The 26,450-nt window shown below is 49.0% G+C and overlaps 2 protein-coding genes across 2 annotated transcripts in view; one reads left to right on the plus strand and one right to left on the minus strand.

The window, feature by feature from the left end:
• Positions 1-20,509, minus strand: part of zgc:77784 (uncharacterized protein LOC402947 homolog) — a 23,074-nt gene extending 2,565 nt beyond the window's left edge. The window contains exons 1-3 of the mRNA XM_052014912.1: positions 20,382-20,509; positions 18,527-18,834; positions 2,398-2,539 (exon numbers count right to left, since the gene is read on the minus strand). Coding sequence (XP_051870872.1) covers positions 2,398-2,539; positions 18,527-18,834; positions 20,382-20,509 — 578 coding nt within the window. The remainder of the gene's footprint in view (positions 1-2,397; positions 2,540-18,526; positions 18,835-20,381) is intronic.
• LOC127569523 (ATP-binding cassette sub-family B member 6-like) overlaps positions 1-26,450 on the plus strand; it is a 549,089-nt gene that overhangs the window by 437,619 nt on the left and 85,020 nt on the right. The gene's annotated exons all lie outside the window — the stretch shown is intronic.

Below are 26,450 nucleotides of genomic sequence, written 5' to 3' on the forward strand. Positions count from 1 at the left end.
AGAGGTTGATACAATAGGGACTTCTGAGACTCTTAGGCACGTGGATGTAAGAAAAATAGATGGGCTGTGTCGGAGGGAAGGGTTAGATTGATCGTGGAGCAGGTTTATGTAGGTTGGCACAACATCGTGGGCCGAAGGGCCTGTACTGTGCTGTACTGGTCTATGTAAAACCAGCAGACAGAGCCTGTGGCATTTTCATTATGGACAGACAGCTGTACTTATTTGAGGCACAGACAATTAAACACAGTCTGCTGGAGGAACTCAGCGGGTCGAGCAGCGGACATCAATGTTGCTGATTGTCAGGAATTGTCAGGATTAAGGACATCGACAATTCCTTTCCCCCACAGACGCTGCCTGACCTCCTGAGTTCCTCCAGCAGACTGTGTGCTGCTCCAAGTTCCAGCCTCTGCCCTCTCCTGCGACTCCACTGAAACAGCACAGATCTCTCTAGGGAGCTGCCCAAACACAAAGGGAGATTACAGACATTCTACAACAACTGGAAGGATCAAAACACGGTGACAAAAGGCAGCTGGAATACCTGAGACAGGAACAGTCAGGGCAGGGGGACTTGCACTACACTACTGCAGAGAGTTGTGGACACAGCCCAGAGCATCACGGACACCAGCCACCCCTCCTTGGACTCTGTCTTTACCTCTTGTTGTCTTGGTGAAGCAGCCAACATAATCAAAGAGCCCACCCACCCGGAACATTCTCTCTTCCATCGGGTAGAAGATACAGGAGCCTGAGGGCACGTACCACCAGACTTAAGGACAGCTTCTACCCCACTGTGATAAGACTATTGAACGGTTCCCTTATACGAGGAGATGGACTATGATCTCATGATCTACCTTGTTGTGACCTTGCACCTTATTGCACTGCACTTTCTCTGTAGCTGTGACACTTTACTCTGTACTGTTATTGTCTTTACCTGTACTACATCAATGCACTCTGTACTGACTCAATGTAACTGCACTGTGTAGTGAATTGACCTGTATGATCGGTTTGCAAGACAAGTTTTTCACTGGACCTCGGTACAAGTGACAATAATAAATCAATACAGGAAATGACCAGACACAAGGACAGTAATGGACTGTGGGAGTGAATGGAACGGAGCAGTGGAACACACCCACTCATTCCCGAACCCCAGCACTAACACATCCCACTACACGAAGGAGACACACCACTCTGACCAGATCACACGATGCCACCCTTCTCATGATGGATGTTGAAATCCTATCCACAAACACAGAGACTGACAGGTATACAGGTGGCCTGAAACAATCTTCTAAATTACCCCCCGCCAGACAGATCAAATGAGGCTACAGTCCAATTGCTACACTTTGAGTTTGATGGTGATTGTTACCTCCGGATTCGGGGGACAGACAGAGGCGAGAAACTTGCCCTGGTTTATGCAATCATACACATGACAGATTGGGGAACAGAAGTTCCCCAAACTCCCTTTTCCCAGGGAAAAACTCTGTGCGCATTCACCCTATCTATGCCCCTCAGGATTTTATGCACCTCTATAAGGTCAGCCCTCAGTGTCCTTTAATTCCAAGGAATAAAGTACTAGTCTGCCCGACCTCTCCCTGTAACTCAGGCCCTCGAGTCCTGACAACGTTCCTGTAAACCTTCTCTGCACTCTCTACTAAACAGAACAGTAAACACAACCCCTCTGCCCACAAACTGACACCCTAACCCTAAAGCTTACCCACTAACACCATAAAGTCTAACCCAAACCCTAACCCAGTGACACTCATTCCCCAGGATGAACTTCCACAGACATACTGTTGAAAGTATCCTGACTGGTTGCATCACAGTCTGGGATGGTAATTCAAATGCGTAGGAATGTAAGAAGCTGCAGAGAGCAGTGGACTCTGCCCAGTACATCACAGGCACATCCCTCCCCACCATCGGGAGTATCTACAGGAGGCACTGCCTCAACAAGGCAACATCCATCATCAAAGATCCCCACCATCCGGGCCGTGCCATCTTCTCGCAGCTCCCATCCGGCAGGAGGTACAGAAGCCTGAAGTCCCCACACCATCAGGTTCAGGAACAGCTACTTCCCTTCAACCATTCGGTTCTTGAACCAACCAGCAAAACCCTAATCACTACAGTTTAGTAACACTATGACCACTTTGATCACTAAAATGAACTTTTTTTGTTCTAATTGTACTTTTCTTGCAAAAATTGTGTATAATTTATGTTTAATTTATGTTTTTCTTGTGAATGCTGATTGTCTGATGCTCTGTGCCTGTGTTTTTCATTGCACCTGTGCACACGTGGACTTGTGCAGATGACAATAAACTCGACTCGCCTGAAGTCGAAGCAGTCTCAGCCCCTGTGAGTGTAGAAGGTGGTGAGACAGAGCAGCCTGTCCCCGGATACTGTTACCTGTCATCCTCCTCGATGTCCTCGCCATCCTTCGCCCACCCAACATCGGGCTCCGGCTCGCCGCTGATGCGCGCCACCAGTTTCACCGTCTGTCCGACCTTTGCCTTCACGTTGTCTGGGCCCTTCTCAATCTTCCCCGGGACTGTGAGGACAGGACAGAGGGGTCAGAGAGCAAGGGATGGCGGAGGTCAGCAGGGCAGCCGGTCGAGAGCTCAGCGGACGCAACCAAGAGGAGCTCATGAGTGGGCAATCCATGACCCTCCAATCCTCCACCCTACAGGGTCTCCCAGGAAGTCCCATTGGGACTTCAACAATCAACACACAGGCCCTCACCAGGCGGGTGGCGGTTTGCTTGGCCTCAGGCCCTGGAGGTTTGAAAGGCAGGAGCTCAGGATCATAGAATCTCAGAAGCTGGTTGTTCAGCCCATCGCGAATGTACTAGCTTGATCCACGAGCTCCCCAATTAGTCTTCTTTCCCCCCCTAAATTCCCTTTAGAATGTTCCCATTGAAATTTCTTTTCAGACATTGTGCGTCCCAGATCACAGAAAAAACAGGAGATATCCGATGGTAGAGAAATCAAAGAAAAAAGCTGCAGACGTAGGAATTCTGAAATAAAAATAGAGAATGCTGGAAACACTCAGCAGGTCAGGCAGCATCTGTGGAGAGAGAAACAGAATTAATAGCTCATGTCAATTACCCTTCATCAGAACTGGGAAAGAGAGGGCAACAGGTTGGTTTTAAGTCGACAGAGGGACGGATAGGACAAAGGGGAACTTTAGTAATCAGGTGAGACCAGGGTTGCCATTGGTAATCCTAAAGTTTATGGAGCTTGGTCATTGACTTCAGGAAAGGGGGCAGTGTACATGCTCCTGTCTACATCAACGGTGCTGAGGTCGAGAGGGTTGAGAGCCTCAAGTTCCTAGGAGTGAACATCACCAATAGCCTGTCCTGGTCCAACCACGTAGACACCACGGCCAAGAAAGCTCACCAGCACCTCTACTTCTTCAGGAGGCTAAAGAAATTTGGCACGTCCCCTTTGACACTCACCAATTTTTATCGGTGAACCATAGAAAGCATCCTATCTGGATGTATCACGGCTTGGTACAGCAACTGCTCTGCCCAGGACCACAAGAAGCTGCAGAGAGTTGTGGACACAGCTCAGCACATCACGGAAACCAGCCTCCCCTCCATGGACTCTGTCTACACTTCTCGCTGCCTCGGTAAAGCAGCCAACATACAGTAATCAAAGACCCCACCCACCCTGGACATTCTCTCTTCTCCCCCCTCCTATTGGGCAGAAAATACAAAGGCCTGAAAGCACGTACCACCAAGCTCAAGGGCAGCTTCTATCCTGCTGTTATAAAACTGTTGAATGGTTCCCTAGTACGATAAAATGGACTCTTGACCTCACAATCTACCTCGTTATGGCCTTGCACCTTGCACTTTCTCTGTAACTGTAACATTTAATTCTGCATTCTGTATTGTTTTACCTTGTAACTACCTCAATGCACTGTGCAATGAATTGACCTGTACGATTGGGATGCAAGACAAGTTTTTCACTGTACCTCGGTACAAGTGACAATAATAAACCGATTCCAATAGGTTAATAGAGGGCAGCTAGAGAGAGAGAGGGCGAGGGCAAGGGAAAATCAATGTTTTGGGCCAGGAACCCTTGCCCAGTTCCAGTCCTGACCTGAAACTTCAATTGGTTTCTCTCTCCTCAGATGGAATTATAGAGTTATACAGAACAGAAACAGGCCCTTCGGCCCAACTGGTCCATGCCAACCAAGATGCCCATCTAAGCTACTTCCATTTTCCTGTGTTTGGCCCATATCCCTCTAAGCCTGTCCCATCCATGTACCTGTCCAAGTGTCTTTTAAATGTTATTGTACCTGTCTCTACCACTTCCTCTGGCAGCTCGTTCCATATACTCACCACCCTCTGGGTGAAAAGGTTTCCCGTCAGGAATCCCATCAAAATCTTCTCCCCTCTCACCTTAAACCTCTGCCCTCTAGTTCTTGATTCCCCAACCCTGGGAAAAAGAATGAGTGTATTCACCCCATCTATGCCCCTTATGGTTTTTACACCTCTATAAGGTCACCCCTCATTCCCAATAAAGTCCCATCCTGCTCAACGTCTCTCCATAACTCAATCCCTTGAGTCCTGGCAACATCCTTGTAAATTTCCTCTGCGCTCTTTCCAGCTTAATGGCATCTTTCCTATAGCAGGGTGACTGAGACGGAACACGATATTCCAAATGCAGACTCACCAACGTTTTGTACAACTGCAACATAACATCCCAACTTCTAAATGCCCTTCAGCTCAGTACCCTCAATGCCCTCAGATGCTGCTTGATTGGCTGCGTTCTTCCAGCATTCACGTTTTTGCTTCAGATTTCCAGCATCTGCAGTTTGACTCGTTAACCTACATCAGAACCAGCCAGTTCTGATACAAACAGGAGCAGCAAATTATCTTCCGTTAATGAACTCGACGCCTGTTGAAATCCGCGCAATGTGCACAGACAGAAACTCGAGAGTACATTGGGATTCCTTGGAGCAGAGCAGGCGGCCAGGGGCAGAAAGGTCACAGTGGGAGTGGGAGGGCAAATTAAAGTGACAGGCAACGGGAGGCTCAGGGTCACCCCTCTAGACTGAACAGAGGTGTTCTGTAAAGAGGTCATCCAATCTGCATTTGGTTTCTCCAGTGTAGAGGAGACCACAGTGTGAACACCAAATGCAGTGCTCTGGATTGGAAGAGGTCTTCACCTGGGTCCCTGGATGGTGGGAAGGGAAGGGGTGAAAGGACAGGTGTTGCACGGGAAAGCGCCGTCAGACGGGGACTGGTTAGTGGAGATGGAAGAGCGGACCGGGGAATCGCAAGGGGAATGTGGTCCCTTCAGAGTAAAGTGGTAAAGGTGCGTGTGGCAGTGAAACCCACTGGCAGAAATATGAATGGTGACCCACTGAACGCGGAGGGGTGGAAGGAGAGGACCGGGGGACCTCCCTCCTCGCTCTGCCCTGGAGAGGGTGTGAGAGCAGAGGTGTGGTCGAGGGCTCCATCCCCTCTGAAGAAGACGTCTCAGGACACCTGTGTGGAAGGTCTTGTCACCGGAGCAACTATGGCAGAGATGAAGGGAGGGGCAGAATGGAACAGAGGTGTTACAGGAGGCAGGGTGGGAGGGTGTATGGGTGAGAGGGCTGCTGGAGACATTGGGATTGTAACGGATAAAGTCTTGTCCTGGTTCCTTCCCGTCGTTGCCTGGATTTTTGAAGAGTTGGAAGGAGCTCCAGATATAGGAGGAGAATTAGGCCATTCAGCCCATCGAGTCTGCTCTGCCAGTCAATCGTGGCTGATTTTTTCAACTCCATTCTCCCACCTTATCCCTGTAACCCTCAACCCCCTCACCAATCAAGAACCTATCAATCTCTGCCTTAAATACACCCAATGACTTGGCCTCCACAGCCGTCTGTGGCAACAAATCCCACAGATTCACCATGCTCTGGCTGAAGAAATTCCTGCTCATCTCAGTTCTAAAGACACGTCCCTTTATTCTGAGGCTGTGTCCTCGGATCCTAGACTCTCCCACTGATGGAAACATCCTCTCCACATCCGCTCTATCCAGGCCTTTGAGTATACAGTAGGTTTCAATGAGATCCCCCCTCATCCTTCTAAACAGGCCCAGAGCCATCAAACGTTCCTCATACGTTAAGCCTTTCATTCCTGGTATCATTCCTGTGAACCTCCTTTGGACTCTCTCCAGGGCCAGCACACACTTCCTTAGATACAGGGCCCAGAGGATGGGTCGAGGTCATTGAACAGAGGCAGAAGACTAGGGTCAGTGCAAGGAAAGATTCAAGGGGCAGCAGTGATATAGGTAGAGAGGGTACAGAGGGGGGTAAGGTGCTGGAGTCTCGAGGAGCAGGTTATAGGCAAGAGGGTGCAGAGGAGATTTACCAGGATGCTGCCTGGATTGGAGAGCATGTCTATGAGGATAGGTTGAGTGAGCTAGGGCTTTTCTCTTTGGAGAGAAGGGGGATGAGAGGTGACTTGATAGAGGTGTACAAGATAAGAGCATAGATCGAGTGGACAGTCAGAGACTTTTTCCCAGGGCGACAATGGCTAACACGATGGGGCATAATTTTAAGGTGATCACAAGATCACAAGATCACACGACAAGGGAGCAGAAGCAGGCCATTTGGCCCATCGAGTCTGCTCCAAGGAAAGGGAAATAGAAATGAGAAATGGGGAACGGGGGAAGAAAAAAAAACACTATTCTAATCCCAATTGCCGGCCTTATCCCCATATCCCTTGATATCCTGACTATTTAGATATCTATCTATCTCCTCCTTGAACGCCCCCACTGATATGGCTTCCACTGCTGTACGTGGCAAGGAGTTCCACAAATTCACCACCCTCTGGCTAAAGAAATTTTTCCTCATCTGTTTTGAAACTGTACCCTCTAATTCTAAGATTGTGCCCTCTGGTCCTGGACTCACCCACCAAGGGAAACAGCCTAGCCACATCTACTCTGTCCTTTCCTATCAATATTTTAAATGTCGCTATGAGGTTCCCTCTCATTCTTCTGTACTCCAGTGAGTACAGTCCAAGAGCCGACAAATGCTCCTCATACTTAAGCCCTTTCATTCCTGGAATCATCCTCGTAAGTCTCCTCTGAACCCTCTCCAACGTCAACACATCCTTCCTAAGATGTGGGGTCCAGAACGGCGCACAATATTCCAAATGTGGCCTCACTAGTGCCCCGTAGAGCCTCATCAGCACTTCCTTACTTTTATACACTATACCTCTCGAAATGAATGCCAACATAGCATTCGCTTTCTTTACCACCGATCCGACCTGGTGGTTAACCTCTAAGGTATCCTGCACGAGTACCCCCAAGTCCCTTTGTACTTCCGTGCTTTGGATTTTCTCTCCTCCTAGATAATAATCTGCCCGCTTATTTCTGCTTCCAAAGTGTACAACTGCACATTTCTCTACATTGAATCTCATCTGCCATTTCCTTGCCCATTCTCCTAAACTGTCTAGGTCCCTCTGCAACCTTCCTATCTCTTCAATACTCCCTACTCCTCCCCCTATCTTGGTGTCATCTGCAAACTTAGCAACGAAACCATTTATTCCATCATCCAAATCGTTAATGTACAAGGTAAAAAGGAGCGGCCCCAACACCGACCCCTGCGGCACACCACTAGTAACCGGTAACCAACCAGAACGAGATCCTTTTATTTCCACTCTTTGCTTCCTGTCAACCAGCCAATGCTCCACCCATTCTGTTATCCTACCCGTAATTCCATGACCTCTCATCTTATTAATCAGTCTCTTGTGAGGCACCTTATCAAAGGCCTTTTGAAAGTCTAAATACACAACATCTACCGCCTCTCCCTTATCCACCTTGCCTGTGATTTCTTCAAAAAACTCCAATAGGTTGGTCAGGCAGGATCTTCCCTTCACAAAACCATGTTGGCTAGGACCTATCCTGCCCTGCGCCTCTAGGTATTCCGTAACCCCGTCTTTGAGGATAGATTCCAATAACTTTCCCACCACTGACGTCAGACTAATAGGTCTGTAATTTCCTTTATGCTGCCTCCCTCCTTTCTTATACAACGGAACTACATTTGCGACCCTCCAGTCCTCCGGAACCACGCCTGAATCTATCGATTTCTGGAAAATAATCGCCAATGCCTCCGCTATCTCTAAAGCCACCTCCTTCAGAACCCGGGGATGCACCTCATCCGGTCCGGGAGACTTATCAGTCTTTAGTCCATTTAGTTTTCCTAGCACCTTCTCCCTAGTAATCTTAACTGAACTCAATTCCATTTCATGAGACTCCTGACTAACCGGCACATTGCTGATGTCCTCCATGGTGAAGACCGATGCAAAATATTCATTCAATTCCTCTGCCATCTCTCTATCGTCCATTATAATAGCTCCTGCACCATTATCAATTGGTCCTATATCAACCCGTGTCTCTCTTTTACACCTTATGTATTTAAAAAAACTCTTAGTATCCTTTCGAATGTTATCCGCCAACTTTCCTTTCATAATTCCTCTTTTCTTTCCTAATGACCTTCTTAGTTTCTCTCTGCAGGTTTTTAAAAGCTTCCCAGTCCTCTGTTTTGCCACTAATTTTTGCTTCTTTGTACGCCGCCCCTTTTGCTTTTATTTTAGCCTTCACCTCTCTCGTTATCCACATTTGTGCCTTTTTTCCATTAAAAACCTTCTTTTTTCTTGGAATATATCTATCCTGCAATTTCCTTATTTCCTGTAGAAATTCCTTCCATTTCTGCTCTGCCGTCCCTCCAGCCAGCTTACTCTTCCAATCAATTAGGGCCAACTCCTCTCTCATACCATTGTAATTTCCTTTGTTCCACTGAAATATCGATACACCAGTTACCAGTTTCTCCTTCTCAAACTTGAAACTGAACTCAATCATATTGTGATCACTGGTTCCCAGTGGTTCCTTTACCTTTAGTTCCCTAATCACCTCCGGTTCATTACACAGCACCCAATCCAAAACAGCCGATCCCCTGGTGGGCTCTTCAACAAGTTGCTCTAGAAAACCGTCCCTTAGACATTCCACAAACTCCCTCTCCTGAGTACTACCGCCATTCTGGATTTCCCAGTTCACCTTCATGTTAAAATCCCCCATAATTATCTTCACATTGTCACTCTGGCACGCTTTTTCTATCTCAAACTGCAACTTATCGTCCACTTGCTGACTGCTATTAGGGGGCCTATATATAACTGCTACCATTGTCCTTTTACCCTCGCTATTTCTTAGCTCCACCCACAAGGATTCCACCTCCTCTGACCCAATGTCCTTCCTTTCTATCGATTTTATATCACTACTAACCATCAGGGCCACACCTCCCCCTCTGCCTACCCGCCTATCCTTCCTATACACTGTGTACCCCTGGATATTCAGTTCCCAATCACATCCGTCATAAAGCCATGACTCGGTGATTGCCACAATGTCGTATTTATTAACCTGTAGTTGTGCCACTAGGTCATCTACTTTATTCCTAATGCTACGTGCATTTAAATACAGTACGTTTAGTCTGGTATCTGCTATTAATTTTGTTGTACTTCTATTGTTCAGCAGATTATTCTGGCTTTCCACCTGTCTATCCTTCTTACCATCTTCACTACATACTACCTTAGACATGTTCCTATATACCTCATCCCCTATCCTAACATTCTGTATCCTAACATCCTGACTTGTTGTACTTCTATTATTCAGCAAATTATCCTGACTTCTCACCTGCCTGTCCTTCTTGCCATCCTCATTGGACTTGTTTCTATAAACTCCCTCCTTTACCTTAGCATCTTGTAACCTAACATCCTGGTTTCCATCCCCCTGCCAGATCAGTTTAAACCCTCCCCTACAACTAAATCAAACATTCCCGCCAAGATATTGGAACCTCTGGAGTTTAGGTGCAACCCATCCTTAGTGAATAGGTCATGCCTCCCCCAAAAAAGGTCCCAATTATCCAAAAATCTGAAGCCCTGCCCCCTGCACCAGTCACTCAGCCACGCATTCATCTGCCAGAGCTTTCTATTCTTCCTATCATTGACATGTGGCACAGGTAGTAATCCTGAGATTACTACCCTTGAGGTCCTACTTCTCAACCTTCTCCCCAATGCCTTGTATTCCTCCTTCAGGACCTCTTCTCTTTTTCTACCTATGTCATTGGTACCTACATGTACCAAGACTTCTGGCTGCTCACCCTCTCCCCTCAGAATATTCTGGACCCGGTCCGTGATATCCCGTACCCTGGCACCAGGGAGGAAACGCACCATCTGAGACCCATTGTCGCTATCGCAGAATCTGCTATCCGTACCCCTTACTATAGAATCCCCAATAACCACTGCATTTCGCTTCCTCCGCTGGACCACAGTACCAGGCACGGTGCCAAGGTCCCGGTTGCTGAGGTCTTCCTCCATCAGGTCATCCTCTCCAACTGAATCTAAAATGAGATATCAGTTTTTGAGGGGGACCGCCACAGAGGTGCTGTCTACAAACTCTTTATAACTCCTATTTCCTGCTCGCTCTCCCTAACCAACCGAAGGTCATCGAGCTGCAGCTCCAGACTCTCAATCCGTTCCTTGAGGAGCTGCATCTCGGTGCACTTTGCGCAGATGTAGTTATCGGGGAGTCTGGTAGTCTCCCAGGGTCCCCACATCTGACACTCCAAACATAAGACCAACCCCAGATGCATCTTGCTATACCACTGAGTTCAACAAATAAACTAATAACTTACCCCCTCTCTATTAGTCTCACCTCTTTCCCGCTCTTGCCGAAGCCCGTTGAGCCAAAGCCCAACCCACTCTGCTCCCTCTCACTCCGCTGCCCGCTCCGACGCTGCCCGCTAGATATGTTGGTCTGCTATTTAAATCGCCCGCGCGCTTCCGAGTGACGTCACGTGCCTGCGCAGTCACTCGCCGCTATCCCGAATGCTAGAAAGAAAAAAAAAATCGCTCCTCGTTAATTTCCGGCACTTTCCGCTCTCTGGTCGCTGGAAAGAAAAACTGAAGGTAACCCTCCGACTTTTAAATCGCCCGCGCCCTGCCGAGTGACGTCACGCGCCTGTGATAGGAGGAAGGTATAAGGGGGATGTCAGGTGTAGGTTTTTTTACACAGAGAGTGGTGGGTGCGTGGAACGCACTGCCGGCAGAGGTTGTGGGGGCAGATACATTAGGGACATTTAAGAGACTCTCAGATAGACACATGAATAATAAAGAAATGGAGGGCTATGTGGGAGGGAAGGGTTAGATAGATCTTAGAGCAGGATAAAATGTCGGCACAACATTGTGGGCCGAAGGGCCTGTACGGTGCTGTAATGTTCCATGTTCTATGGTGAGGGATGAGGGTGGAATGGGTGAGGGGAGGAGTCCGACATTTTGAGGGACTGAGGGAGAAGGAGTCCCACAGTTTGAAGGTCTGGGGGAGAATGGGTTGGGATTGCGGTTGAATGTTACTGAGTGCAGGATGTCAGGAGGTCTTACGGGTTAGAATGATTGGGCTTTGGCTCAAGGGGCGAGGCAAGTTAGGTGACGAGTTAAGGAAGGGGTATGCGTGCGGTTTCCTGTACTCGATGTCAGATGTGGGAGTTCCCGGAGTCTCCCTGCCTGTGGGAGGGCTACATCTGCACCAGGTGTGTCGAGCTCCTGAGGGACCGTGTTAGGGAAATGGAGATGCAGCTTGATGACCTTTGGATGGTTAGGGAGAATGAGGAGGTGATAGAGAGGAGTTATAGGCAGGTGGACACACCGGGGCCATGGGAGTCAGGCAAGTGGGTCATAGTCAGGAGGGGGAAGGGGAAGAGTCAGGTACTAGAGAGTACCCCTGTGGCTGTACCCCTTGACAATAAGTACTCCTGCTTGAGTATTGTTGGGGGAGATAGCCTACCTGGGGGAAGGAACAGTGGCAATGTCTCTGGCACAGAGCCCAGCCCTGTGGCTCAGAAGGGTAGGGAAGGAGAGATGGGAGACTCTATAATTAAGTGGGCAGACAAGCAATTCTATGGACGCAGGAGAGAAACTCGGAAGGTAGTTTGCCTCCCAGGTGCCAGGGTCCGGGATGTTTCAGATCGCGTCCAAGATATCCTGAAGGGGGAGGGAGAACAACCAGAGGTCGTGGTACATATTGGTACCAACGACATAGGTAGGGAAAGGAATGAGGTCCTGAAAAAAAGACTATAGAGAATTAGGAAGGAAGCTGAGAAGCAGGACCTCAAAGGTAGTAATTTCTGGATTACTGCCTGTGCTAAGCGACAGTTGGTATAGGAACAGAATGAGGAGGAGGTTAAATGCGTGACTGAGGGATTGGAGTAAGGAGCAGGGATTCAGATTTCTGGATCACTGGGGCCTCTTTTGGGGCAGGTGTGATCTGTACAAAGAGGACAGGTTGCACTTGAATCCCAGGGGGACCAATATCCTGGTGGGGAGGTTTGCTAAGGCTACTGGGGGAAGTCTAAACTAGATTTGTTGGGGGGTGGGATCTGAACTGGAGAGACTGGGGAAGAGCTGTTTGGCTCTCAAATAGAGAAAGCTAATAGTAGGTACGAGAGGGAGGACAGGCAGGTGACAGAGCAGGGACGTGCTCAGACCAGTTTGAGATGTGTCTATTTTAATGCAAGGAGTATTGTGAACAAGGCAGATGAGTTTAGAGCTTGGATAAATATTTGGAGGTACGATGTGGTGGCCATTACAGAGACTTCGATGGCTCAGGGACTGGAATGGTTGCTTCAAGTGCCAGGTTTTAGATGTTTCAAAAAGGACAGGGAGGGAGGCAAGAGAGGTGGGGGAGTTGCACTGTTGATCAGAGATAGTGTCACTGCTGCAGAAAAGGTGGACGTTGTGGAGGGAATGTTTATGGAGTCTCTGTGGGTGGAGGTTAGGAACAGGAAGGGGTCGATAACTGTGCTGGGTGTTTTTTTTTATATATAGGCCACCCAATAGTGACAGGGTTATTGAGGAGCAGATAGGGAAGCAGATCCTGGAAAGGTGTGAGAACAACAGAATTGTGGTGATGGGGGATTTTAATTTCCCAAACATCGACTGGCATCTCCAGACAGTGAGGGGATTAGATAGGGTGGAGTTTGTTAGGTGTGTTCAGGAAGGATTCTTGACACAATATGTAGATAGACCTACAAGAGGAGAGGCTGTGCTTGATTTGATATTGGGAAATGAACCTGGTCAGGTGTCAGACCTCTCAGTGGGTGAACATTTTGGTGATAATGATCATAATTCTACCTCCTTTACAATAGAACTGGAGAGAGATAGGAACAGACAGACCAGAAAGGTGTTTACTTGGAGTAAAGGGAATTATAAGGCTCTCAGGCAGGAAATTGGAAGATTAAATTGGGATCAGATGTTCTCAGGGAAAAGTACGGAAGAAATGTGGCAAATATTCAGGTGATATTTGTGTGGAGTTCTGCATAGGCATGTTCCAATGAGACGGGGAGTCACGAGAGGATACAGGAACCGTGGTGTACGAAGGCTATAATAAATCTAGTCAAAAGGAAAAGAAAAGCATACAAAAGGTACAGAGAGCTCGGTAATGTCAGAGATCTGGAAGAGTATAAGGATAACAGGAAGGAGTTTAAGAAGGAAATTAGGAGAGCAAGAAGGGGACATGAGAAGGCCTTGGCGGGTAGGATTAAGGAAAACCTCAAGGCGTTCTACAAGTATGTGAAGAGTAAGAGGATAAGACGTGAAAGAATAGGGCCTATCAAGTGCAGCAGTACGAAAGTGTGTATGGATCCAGAAGAAATAGCGAAGGTACTTAATGAATACTTTACGTCGGTATTCACTATGGAAAAAGATCTGGGGGATCGTAGTGGGAACTTGCAGCGGCCTGAAAAGTTTGAGCATGTAGATATTAGAAAAGAGGAGGTGCTGAAACCTTTGGAAAGCATCAAATTAGATAAGTCGCCGGGGTCGGATGGGATGTACCCCAGGCTGCTGTGGGAGGCGAGGGAGGAGACTGCGGAGCCTCTGATGATGATCTTTGCATCGTCGATGGAGATGGGAGAAGTTCCAGAAGATTGGAGGGTTGCAGATGTTGTTCCTTTATTCAAGAAAGGGAGTAGGGATAACCCAGGGAATTATAGACCGGTGAGTCTTACCTCAGTGGTTGGTAAGCTGATGGAGAAGATCCTGAGAGGCAGGATTTATCAACATTTGGAGAGGTATAATATGATTAGGAATAGTCAGCATATGGATTTCAGCAAGGCATTTGATAAGGTACCCCATGCGAGGCTTATTGAGAAAGTAAGGAGGCATGGGATCCAAGGGGACATTGTAGTGTGGATCCAGAACTGGCTGGCCCACAGAAGGCAAAGAGTGGTTGTTGAAGGGTTATATTCTGAGTGGAGGTCGGTGACCAGTGGTGTACCTCAGGGATCTGTACTGGGACCCTTACTCTGTGATTTTTATAAACGACCTGGATGAGAAAGTGGAGGGGTGGGTTAGTAAGTTTGCAGATGACACAAAGGTTGGATGTGTTGTGGATAGTATAGAGGGCTGTCAGAGGTTACAGCAGGACATAGATAGGATGCAAAGTTGGGCTAAGAAGTGGCAGATGCAGTTCAACCCAGATAAGTGTGAAGTGGTTCATTTTGGTAGGTCAAATATGATGGCAGAATATAGTATTAATGGTAGGACTCTTGGCAATGTGGAGGATCAGAGGATCTTGGGGTCCGAGTCCATAGGACGCTCAAAGCGGCTGTGCAGGTTGACTCTGTGGTCAAGAAGGCATATGGTGTATTGTCCTTCATCAATCGGGGAGTTGAATTTAGGATCCGAGAGGTAATGTTGCAGCTATATAGGTCCCTGGTCAGATCCCACTTGGAGTACTGTGCTCAGTTCTGGTCACCTCACTATAGGAAAGATGTGGAAGCCATAGAGAGGGTGCAGAAGAGATTTACAAGGATGCGGCCTGGATTGGGGAGCGTGCCTTATGAAAGCAGGTTGAGAGAACTCGGCCTTTCCTCCTTGGAGAGATGGAGGATGAGGGGGGACCTGATAGAGGTGTATAAGATGATGAGAGGCATTGATCATGTGGATAGTCAGAGGCTTTTCCCCAGGGCTGAAATGGTTGCCACAAGAGGACACAGGTTTAAGGTGCTGGGGAGTAGGTACAGAGGAGATGTCAGGGGTGAGTTTTTTACTCAGAGAGTGGTGAGTGCGTGGAATGAGCTGCCGGCAACGGTGGTGGAGGCGGATACGATAGGGTCTTTTAAGAGACTTTTGGATAGGTACATGGAGCTTAGAAAAAGAGGGCTATGGGTAAGCCTAGTAATTTCTAGGGTAGGGACATGTTCGGCACAGCTTTGTGGGCCAAAGGGCCTGAATTGTGCTGTAGGTTTTTCTATGTTTCTACGTTATACCAACGGCAATGGTATTGGAATTGGTTTATTATTGTCACTTGTACCGAGGTACAGTGAAAAACTTGTCTTGCAAACCGATCATACAGGTCGATTCATTACACAGTGCAGTTACATTGAGTTCAAAGTGTGGCTCAAGAGTTAGAAGCATGGTAGCAAATGTGTGCACAGCAAGATCACACACACAGACCGATAACAGTGGGTGTTTGTGATGTAGCTTGGGTGATAAATATTTTCCAGGAGTCTGGGAGAACTTCTCTGCTGTTCTTTAAGCTCATGGATGGGGATCTCTCACGGAGGGAGAGCAGGTGGTGGTTAATATCCCATCTGGAAGATGGTACCTCTGACTGTGCAGCCCCTCCCTCAGTACTGCATGGTGTGGGGGGGCATCAGCCCGGGTCACCTGCTGGAGTGAGATGCCAACACACAACTTCCAAGTGAGCGACCTGTCAGTGACTGGGAGAGCACACTGGCTGATGAGGGGTGGGTAACACGTGCCAAGCAAGGACAGCACCTAATCTCCTGCAGTCATTGGATTCCCGCCACTGAGACCCCCACCGTCAACATCCTGGGGGTCACAACTGACCAAAAATGATGATTCCCGGAATGAAAGGGGTTACGTACGATGAGCGATTGTCGGCTCTTGGACTGTATTCATTGGAGTACAGAAGAATGAGAGGGGACCTCATAGAAACATTTTGAATGTTGAAAGGACTGGACAGAGTAGATGTGGCTAAGCTGTTTCCCTTGGTGTATGTGTCCAGGACAAGAGGGCACAGTCTTAGAATTAGAGGGTACCCATTTAGAATAGAAACAAGAAGAAATTTCTTTAGCCAGAGGGTCTTGGATCTCTGGAATTCGTTGCCACACACAGCTGTGGAGGCCTGATCATTGGGGGTGTTTAAGGAGGAGATTGATAGGTATCTAATCAGTCAGTGTATCAAGGGATATGGGGAAAAGGCCGGGAAATGAGGCTAGATGGGAGAATAGTTTAGCTCATGGTGAGGTAGTGAAGCAGACTCAATGGACCGAATGGCCTGATTCTGCTCCCTTGTCTTGGGATCTTGTGGTCTTGTGAAAAACATGACTGGATCTGCCATGTAAATGGCTCCAAGGCTGGGAATCCTGTGGTGAGTGACTTACCTCCTGACACCCCAAGGCCTTTCCACCATTAGCAAGGCATCAGTCCGGAGTGTGATGGAACACTCTCCTGGATGAGTTCAACACCAATGATTCTCGGGAAGCTCAGAGACATCTGGGACAAAGCAGCCACTTGACTGGCACCCAGTCCACTAAGCACTCCCTCCCTCTGCCAGAGGCACCAGCTACAACACACACCGTGGTTACTCCTGCAGCCTACTCTAACAGCACCTCCTATACCCAGGGTCTCCATGAGAGGTGGACACATTCTGAAGGGACCACGTTCCATTTGAGATTCCCCAGACTGTCCTCCATGTTATAGGGAAGATGCAATTAAACTGGAAAGAGTGCAGAGGAGATTCACGAGGATGTTGCCGGGACTCGAGGGGCTGAGTTATGGAGAGAGGTTGAGGAGGTTGGGGCTTTTTTACTGGAGTGTTGGAGAATGAGGGGTGATCTACTAGATGTGTATAAAATCAAGAGGGGCATACATAGGGTGAATGCGCTCTGTTTCCCAGGGTTGGGGGAATCAAGAACTAGAGGGTATACATTTAAGGAGATTTAATAGGAACCTGGGGGGCAATTTTTCACCCAGAGTGTGGTCTGTATATGGAAGGATCTACCCAAGGAAGTGGTTGAGGCAGGTACATTAACAACGTTTAAAAGACACTTGGACAGGTACATAGATAGGACAGGTTGGAGGGACATGGGTCAGACGTGAGCAAATAGGGCTAGCTTAGATGGTCGGCATGGACGAGTTGGGCCGAAGGGCCTGTTTCCCTGCTGTACGACCAGGGTCAGCAGGCAGAGGGGAGCACCACCACCTGCAGGTTCCCCTCCATGTTGCACCTGACTCACTGGTCGATTATCATCACTGGCTCTAAATCCTGGAACTGCCTGTCCATCAGCAGAAGGATCACAGCAAGGACTGGTTCACCACCACCTTCTCAGCGCTGCCCTTGCCACACACACTTGCATTTACAAAAGAATGAATAAAGTCACCAGGATGCTGCCCAGATTAAAGGGTACGAGCTATAAGGAGAGGTTGGACAAACTTGGGTTGTTTTCTCTGGAGCAGTGGAGGAGAGACCTGGTATATAGAACATAGAACAGTACAGCACAGAACAGGCCCTTCCGCCCACAATGTTGTGCTGACCCAGTTATTCCTTCCTACCTACAGAATGTCCATATCCCTCCATTTTCCTCTCATTCATGTGCCCATCCAAGCCCCTCTTAAAAGCCCCCAATGAATTTGCCTCCACCACCCTATCAGGCAACACATTCCAGGCATCCACCACTCTCTCAGTAAATAAACATACCCCTCACGTCTGTTCTGAACCTACCCCCTCTCACCTTAAATGCATGCCCTCTGGTATTGGATCACTCAATAATGGGTAAAAGATATTGCTTGTCCACCCTATCTATGCCCCTCATAATTTTATACACCTCCACCCCTCAGCCTCTGCTGCTCCAGAGAAAAGAGCCCAAGTTTGTCCAGCCTCTCCTGATAGCACATGCCCTCTAATCCAGGTAGCATCCTAGTAAACCTCCTCTGCACCCTCTCTAAAGCCTCAACATCCTTCCTATAGTGAGGTGACCAGAATTGCACGCAAAACTCTAAATGCGGTCTAACCAGAGTTATAGGTTTATAAAATTATAAGAGGCATAGGCAGAGTAGACAGCCAGTCTCTTTTTCCCAGGGTCTAATACCAGAGGGCACCCATTTAAGGTGAGAGGGGCTAAGTTTAACTGAGATGTGCGGGGCAAGTTTTTTTTACACAGATAATGGTGGGTGCCTGGAACGGGCTGCCAGGGGAGTGGTGGAGGCGGGTATGATAGAGGCATTTAAGAGGCTGTTCGACAGGCACATGAATGTGCAGGGATGGAGGGACGTGGATCATGTGCGGGCAGAAGGGATTTAGTTTAATTTGGCATCGCGGTCGGCACAGACAGGGTTGTACGTTCTATGTTCTAACAAAAGAGTCTGGGCTCTAGAAAGCAGCAGAACACTGGGGAGAGGTTCAGAGGGCTTTGAATAAAGTTAGAAGTCAGACCCAACCAGCATTCAGAGTAGGGCTTTTACCTTCAATGATGATCTTTGCAGAATCGTATGCCTCTCCGAAGGTGTTGGTGATTGAGATGGTGTATTTGCCCAGGTCTGACAGATTCCCGTCCCTGACCACCAATGCCACCACGTCTGGGTCCTCAAACACGTAGCGATACTTGGGTCCATCCTTCAGCTCCCGGCCATCTTTGAACCAGCGGATGAGGGGGTCTGGGAAGGCACTGACCCGACAGTCAAGTCTGGCCGCACTGCCCTCGATCAGAACAACGTCCTTCAAGTCCTTCAGGATACGGGGTGGTCCTTTCTCCCGCAGCTCTCGCCGTGATCTGCAGCGTGAGAGGTTGGTGTTGTAGCTGGGCTCAGGGCAGGGCACATAGGAACACCACACCGCAGCTACTCCTTCATCATCCACACATCATCCCGTGGTCAGAGGTTCACACACACACACACGCACACACACACGGGAACACCACACCACAGCTACTCCTTCATCATCCACACCCGTGGTCAGAGGTTCACATGCACACACAGATACAGACACACACAGACACACACACACACACAGACACACACACACACACACACACACACACACACACACACAGACACACACACAGACACACACAGAGTTAATGTTTCAAGTTAAAGACCCTTCATTTCTCCTGCTCTGAATTTATACATTGGGACTGTTTTCCCTGGAGCAAAGGAGACGGCGGGGGGGGGGGGGGGACACCTTACAGAGGGGCACAGGTATTTGGATGGTCACCATCTTTTCCCCAGGGTAGGGGAGTCTAAAACTAGAGGGCACAGGTTTCAGGTGAGAGGGGAAAGATTTAATGGGGGACTGAGGGGCAAGTTTTTCACACAGAGGGTGGTACAAATGTGGAACGAGCTGCCAGAGAAAATGGTTGAGGCAAGTACAATAACTACATTTAAAAGACATTTGGGCAGGCAAGGTTTAGAGGAATATGGGCCAAATGCAGGCACATGGGACTAGCTTAAAAAGGTATCTTGGTCGTCACGGACCAGTTGGGTTGAAGGGCCTGTTTCTGTGCTGTATGACTGTAACTCTAAACATTTCCCACAAGTTTGCTCTTCTGTGTGTCTTGGGCTGTTTGGAGGTCTTCTCATTGACTTCCCTGACCCCTTGGTGATCCCTCTGACCAATTATCCACTCTTCACTAATCACTGAGTGACCCCTCACTGACCCATTACTGACCACTGACTGACCAATGAGTTACCCATACTGACCGACCCCCTCACTGGGTGACCAATGATTGAGAACTGAAGCCACTTTTACTGACAATGTGCCCATAATGTAGAGTGTTGTACAGCATGGAAACAGGCCCTTTGGCCCAACTCGTCCATGTTGACCAAGTTGCCTACCTGAGCTAGTCCCATCCATCAGGCATGATAGTGTAGTGGTTAGCGTAACGCTATTACAGCGCCAGTGACCCGGGTTCAATTCCGGCCGCTGTCCGTAAGGAGTTTGTACGTTCTCCCCGTGTCTGCGTGGGTTTCCTCCGGGTGCTCCGGTTTCCTCCCACATTCCAAAGACGTACAGGTTAGGAAGTTGTGGGCGTGCTATGTTGGCACCGGAAGCGTGGCGACACTTGCGGGCTGCCCCCAGAACGCTCTACGCAAAAGGTGCATTTCACTGTGTGTTTCAATGTACATGTGACTAATAAAGAAATCTTATCTTATCTTAAACCATGTACCTCCCTCTTAAACATTGTTAATGTACCTGCCTCAACCTCTTCCTCTGGCAGCTCCTTCCATATACTCACCGCTGAGATCCCTGATCCCTGATTAAGCCTTGCCAGGCTCTCGCTGATCTCCTGGCTCCCCCACCCAGAGTTGTCGATGCTCCTACCTGTGCCCACGGTATGAAGCCTGGATTTTGATTGCTGCGTCTTGTACTGTAGGGTCGTTGATGTCAATGGTGCATCCTGGAGGTGGAGGAGCCGCCTTCCTGGCAGGAGCCTGAGTAGTCTTTGACATCTGTCGACAACAGAGCCACACAAACAGGTGAATTAGGAGCAGGAAAGGCCACTTGGCCAGTCAGTGTCAGTAGCTGCAACTGATCCATGTCTCGCTGTATCCTTTGACAACCTCCTTCACTGTCCACAACGACACCAATTTTGGCAAACTTACTAACCCACACGGGGCAGGCACGGTAGTGTAGTGGTTAGTGTAACGCTATTACAGCGCCAGCAACCCGAGTTCAATTCCCGCCGCTGTCTGTGAGGAGTTTGTACATTCTCCCCGCATCTGCGTGGGTTTCCTCCGGGTGCTCCGGTTTCCTCCCACATTCCAGAGACGTACAGGTTAGGAAGTTGTGGGCATGCTATGTTGGCGCCGGAAGCGTGGCGACTCTTAAGATAAGATTTCTTTATTAGTCACATGTACATCGAAACACACAGTGAAATGCATCTTTTGCATAGAGTGTTCTAGGGGCAGCCTGCAAATGTCGTCACGCTTCCGGCGCCAACATAGCATGCCCACAACTTCCTAACCTGTACGTCTTTGGAACGTGGGAGGAAACCGGAGCACCCGGAGGAAACCCACGCAGACACGGGGAGAACGTACAAACTCCTTACAGACAGCGGCCAGAATTGAACCCGGGTCACTGGCACTGTAAAGTGTTACTCTAACTGCTCCAGGCTGCTCCCAGAACACTCTACACAAAAGATGTATTTCACTGTGTGTTTCGATGTACATGTGACTAATAAAGATGTCTTTTATATATATATACACACACACACACTTTCATCCAAGTCATCTATTTATATCACAAACGTAGATGGCCTCGATGGTTAGATGGGGTGGGATTTCTTCAGTGCATCCAAGAGGGGTTTTTGAATCAGTATTTGGAGAGACCAACTAAAGCAGGAAAGATACTGGACCTGGTTTTGGGAAATAGGCTGGGCCAGGTGACAGACCTGATAGTGGAGGAACATTTTGGGAATAGTGACTGCAACTCATTATGTTTTACGATAGTTATGAGTAAGGATAAAATCGGATCTTGCGGGAAGGTACTAAATTGGGGGAGGACACATTACGACAGGATGAGACAGGAGCTAAGGGGCATTGACTGGGAGCAGCTGCTGTTGGACATGTGGGAGTTGTTTAAAGGCCAGCTGAGCAGATCTTAGGATCGGCATGTTCCGGTAAGGAGTATGGACAAGGATGGTAAGGTAAGGAAATCTTGGATGACCCGAGGTCCTAAATTTAGTCAGGAAGGAAAAGGAAGCATACGTAAGGTTTAGGAAGCTAAAATCAGACTGGGCCCTTGTGGAATATAAAGATAGCAGAAAAGTGCTCAAGCAGGTGACTAGGAAGGTCAAAAGGGGCCATGAAATGTCCTTGGTGAGCAGGGTCAAGGAGAATCCCACGGCATTTTATACTTATATTAAACAAAAGGGGATAACTAAGGACAGAGTAAGTCCATTCAAGGATAGAGTTTGTATCTGGAGCCAGATCACGTGGCTGTGGCACTAAATGAGTACTTTGTGTCAGTATTTACTGAGGTAAAGGGATTGGAGGATAGTGAGGTAGAGTGGGGCATGCTAATGCGCTGGGACATTTTGAGATTAAGGAGGAGGTAGCGCTGGGTCTTCTGAAATGGATTAAGGTGGATAATTCCCCAGGGCCTGATGGCATATATCCTAGTATATTGAAAGCAGCAAGTGAAGAGATTGCTGGGGCTTTGACAAGGATCTTGGTGTCCTCACTAGCAACAGGCGAGGTCCCGGAGGACTGGAAAATAGCAAATGTTGTGCCTTTGTTCAAGAAGGGAAATAGGGATAATCCAGGTCATTATAGGCCAGTGAGCCTCACATCAGTGGTAGGGAAGTTACTGGAGAGGATACTGAGGGATAGGATCGATGCACATTTGGAAGGCATGGCCTGCTGAGGGACAGTCAGCATGGCTTTGTGCAGGGCTTTGATTGAGTTTTTTGAGAAGGTGACAAAGGTGCTTGACGAGGGTAAGGCCGTGGGCGTTACCTACATGGACTTGTAAGGCACTTGATAGGGTAGGTTGATTCAGAAGATAAAGATGCATGGGAGCCAGGGAGAACTGCATGTTTGGATTCAGAACTGGCTTGCCCATGGAAGAAAAAGAGTGGGGTGGAAGGCTATTATTCTGGCTGGAGGACCGTGACCAGTGGTGTTCCGCAGGGATCGGTCCTGGGACCTCTGTTGTTTGTGATGTATATCAATGACTTGGATGAAAATGCAGATGGGTGGATTAGCAAGTTTGCGGACGACACCAAGATTGGTGGAGCTGTGGGCAGTGTAAAGGACTATCAGAGAATACAGCGGGACATAGATCAGTTACAGATATGGGCAGAGAAGTGGCAGATGGAGTTTAATCCGGGCAAGTGTGAGGTGTTGCACTTCTTAGGCCCCTTAAAAGCATTGAAGTGCAGAGGGATCTTGGTGTCCAGGTCCATAGTTCACTGAAAGTGGCCACACAAGTGAATAGGGTGGTAAAGGAAGTGTACGGCACGCTTGCCTTCACTAGTAGGGGTGCTGAGTACAAGAGTCAGGAAGTCGTGCTGCAGCTGTATAAAACTTTAGTCAGACCACACTTGGAGTATTGTGTGCAGTTCTGGTCGCCCCGTTATAGGAAGTGTGTGGGGAAGGTGCAGAAGACATTCACTAGGATGCTGCCCGGACTAAAGGGTACGAGCTATAAGGAAAGATTGGACAAACTTGGGTTGTTCTCACTGGAGCATCGGAGGCTGAGGGGAGACCTGATAGAGAATTTCAAAGTTATGAGAGGCGTAGATAGGGTAGACAGTCAGAATCTGTTCCCCAGGGTAGAAATGTCAAACACCAGAGGACAGGCTTTTGAGGTTAGAGGGGGAAATTTAAAGGTGACGTGAGGGGCAAGTTTTTTTACGCAGAGTGGTCGGTGCCTGGAATGGGTCACCAGGGGTAGTAGTGGAAGCAGGCAGTTTGGTGGAGTTTAAGAGGCTTTTAGATAAACATGATTATAAAGGGAACGGAGGGATGTGGATGATACACAGGAGGAGGACATTTAGTATAAATTGGCATCAAGATCGGCACGACATCGTGGGCCGAATGGCCTGTCCCGTGCTGTCCAAACAAGAGACCATGACAATGACCATGGGGTCATCCTTGAACCCAGGGTACTTTCACCTCTGATCCCAGGACATGGTCTCACCTCTCCAACAACAATTCTGCCAGGGGCGATCCTCATTTCCCTCAGCTGAAGCTTGGGGACCAGGCTAGCAAGGGTTAAACCCGGGGCACGGGTTAAACCAAAGGCTGCTCTCCTCAGTAACGTATTGAACCTGCACCCCCAAAAAACAGTTTGCTCACCCATGCTCTCTCCCATTAACGCCCACTTGGACTGGTTTAACATTTTTACAATTTGAACAGCTGGTGTGAGGATTAACGGCTAAATCTCAGACTAAACATGCAACCGGAAGTACTCGTAGAGTCATACAGCATGGAGACAGGCCCTTCGGCCCATCAAGTCCATTCCCACCATTGACCACCCATTTACACTAATCCCATGTGAATCCCATTTTATTCTCCCCACATTCCCACCAACTCCCCCCAGCTTCTACACCTTTACCCACACACTGGGGGCAACTTACAGCGGCCAATTAACCCACCACCCTGCACATCGTTGGGACGTGGGAGGAAACCGGAGCACCCGGGGGGACACCCACGCGGTCATGGGGAGAACGTGCAAACTCCACAGGTCAGGATCGAACCCGGGTCTCTGGAGTTGTGAGGCAGCGGCTCAATCGGCTGTGTCACCATCCCGCCCCTGATGGTGATTGTGGCAACTCTGCCTCGCCTGTCCTCCAATACCCCCTTCCCTCCCCAGCGCTGCCCCCATTCACACCCACCCAAGGGGAGACCAGGGACTCTCCCCTCCTCCATCTCAATAATCCACCCCTCCCAACAGAGGTTTATCGATCCCCATCCCAAAATTTTAAACTGACCTCCAACCTCAATTCCAGCATCTTCGTGCTTTGAACATTGAATTCCCCCACTTTAGGTCATCCCCACAACCCCCCCCCCCCACCCCAACATGCTTCTTCTCTTTTACCCTTTCCTGGCCCTTTTTTCCATCTCTCTCCTTACCTTTTACCAGTGGATCTGCTCTCCCCTCCTCCCCCACACCTGCCCATCACTATCTCTTACCTGCATCTACCTATCACCACCCTGTGCCCACCCCACCTCCCCCTCTTCTGTCCACCTATCACTGCTCTGCTTTTCCCTCCTATATATTGGGCTTCCCCTTAGGAAAAGTCCTGAAGAAGGGTCCTGACCCCAAACGTTGACCGCCTGCGTTTCCCCGCGGATGCTGCCTGGCCTGCTGAGTTCCTCCAGCATCATCGTGTTTTTCACCTAGATTCCAGTATCTGCAGTCCTTTGTTTCTCCAATTTCAACGGCTGTTCGGGGAAGGGAGGGGACCCTCTCTCTGTGTGAAGATGAGCTCCCCCCATCCCTGTCCCTACCTCTGCATGGGTGTGGCTCTGATCTGGGTGCTTTATGTAGCTTGTCTCCCCTCCCTGGAGCTATGTACTGGTTTCAATCCGATCCCTAAATTTAAACAGAGACACGAGAGAGACAGGAAGTGCTGTAATCTGGAGCAACACACAAGGTTCTGGAGGAACTCAGCGGGTCAGGTAGCATCTGTGGGGGGGAATGGACAGGCGACGTTTCACGTTGAGACCTGTCATCATGAATGGAAAGAGGGGAGATGGCCAGTATAAAGAGGTGGGGGGGGGGAGGAACAAGAGCTGGCAGGTGATAGGTGGATCCAGGCTGGGGGGGTGGGGGGGGGGGGAGGTGGTAGGCAGGTGAGGGGGGGGAGAGTGGGAGTAATGTCAGGAGCTGGGAGGTGATGGGTGGAAGTGACAAAGGGCTGAAGATGATGGAACCTGACAGGAGAGGATGGTGGTGCACGGAATAAAGGGAAGGAGGTGGGGAGGGGAACCGGTGGGAGGGTGAGGGGCAGATGGGGAGGGCAGGGGAGGAGGAAGAAATGGGGTGGTGGGGCCGGTGGGATAAGGGAAAATGGGGGACAGAGGGGAGTGGTTACCGGAAGTTAGAGAAATCGATGTTTGTGTTGTCAGGTTGGAGACGAGCAAGGCAGAATATGAGGTGCTGGATCCTCTAATCTGCGTCTAGTCTCAATTTGGCAGTGGAGGAGTGGAAGTGGATTGAAATGACTGGCCACCGGGAGATCCCGGCTGTTGCAGCGGACAGAACGAAGGTGCTCAATGAAGCGATCGCCCAATCTGCGTCAGGTCTCGCTGATGTAGAGGAGGCCCCACTGGGAGCACTGGATGCAGTGAATGACACCGATAGATTCGCATGTGGTCTAAATTTAAACTCCTTGTACAGGGCACACATAACCTTCTGAGCTCAGTGTACATGCACCTGTCTACATCAATGGTGCTGAGGTCGAGAGGGTTGAGAGCTTCGAGTTCCTGGGAGTGAACATCACCAACAGCCTGTCCTGGTCAAATCAAGTAGATGCCACGGCCAAGAAAGCTCAGCAGCGCCTCTACTTCCTTAGGAGGCTAAAGAAATTTAGCATGTCCCCTTTGACCCTCATAATTTTTATTGATGCGCCACAGAAAGCATCCTATCTGGATGTATCATGGCTTGGTACAGCAACTGCTCTGCCCGGGACCGCAAGAAACTGCAGAGAGTTGTGCACACAGCTCAGCACACCACGGACACCAGCCTCCCCTCTTTACCTCTCACTGTCTTGGTGAAGCAGCCGGCACAATCAAAGACCCCACCCACCCGGGTCATTCTCTTTTCTCTCCTCTTCCATTGGGTAGAAGATACAGGAGCCTGAGGGCACGTACCACCAGACTTAAGGACAGCTTCTACCCCACTGTGATAAGACTATTGAACGGTTCCCTTATACAATGAGAT

The sequence above is a fragment of the Pristis pectinata genome, chromosome 1 (assembly GCF_009764475.1).
Source record: "Pristis pectinata isolate sPriPec2 chromosome 1, sPriPec2.1.pri, whole genome shotgun sequence".
NCBI lineage: Eukaryota > Metazoa > Chordata > Chondrichthyes > Rhinopristiformes > Pristidae > Pristis > Pristis pectinata.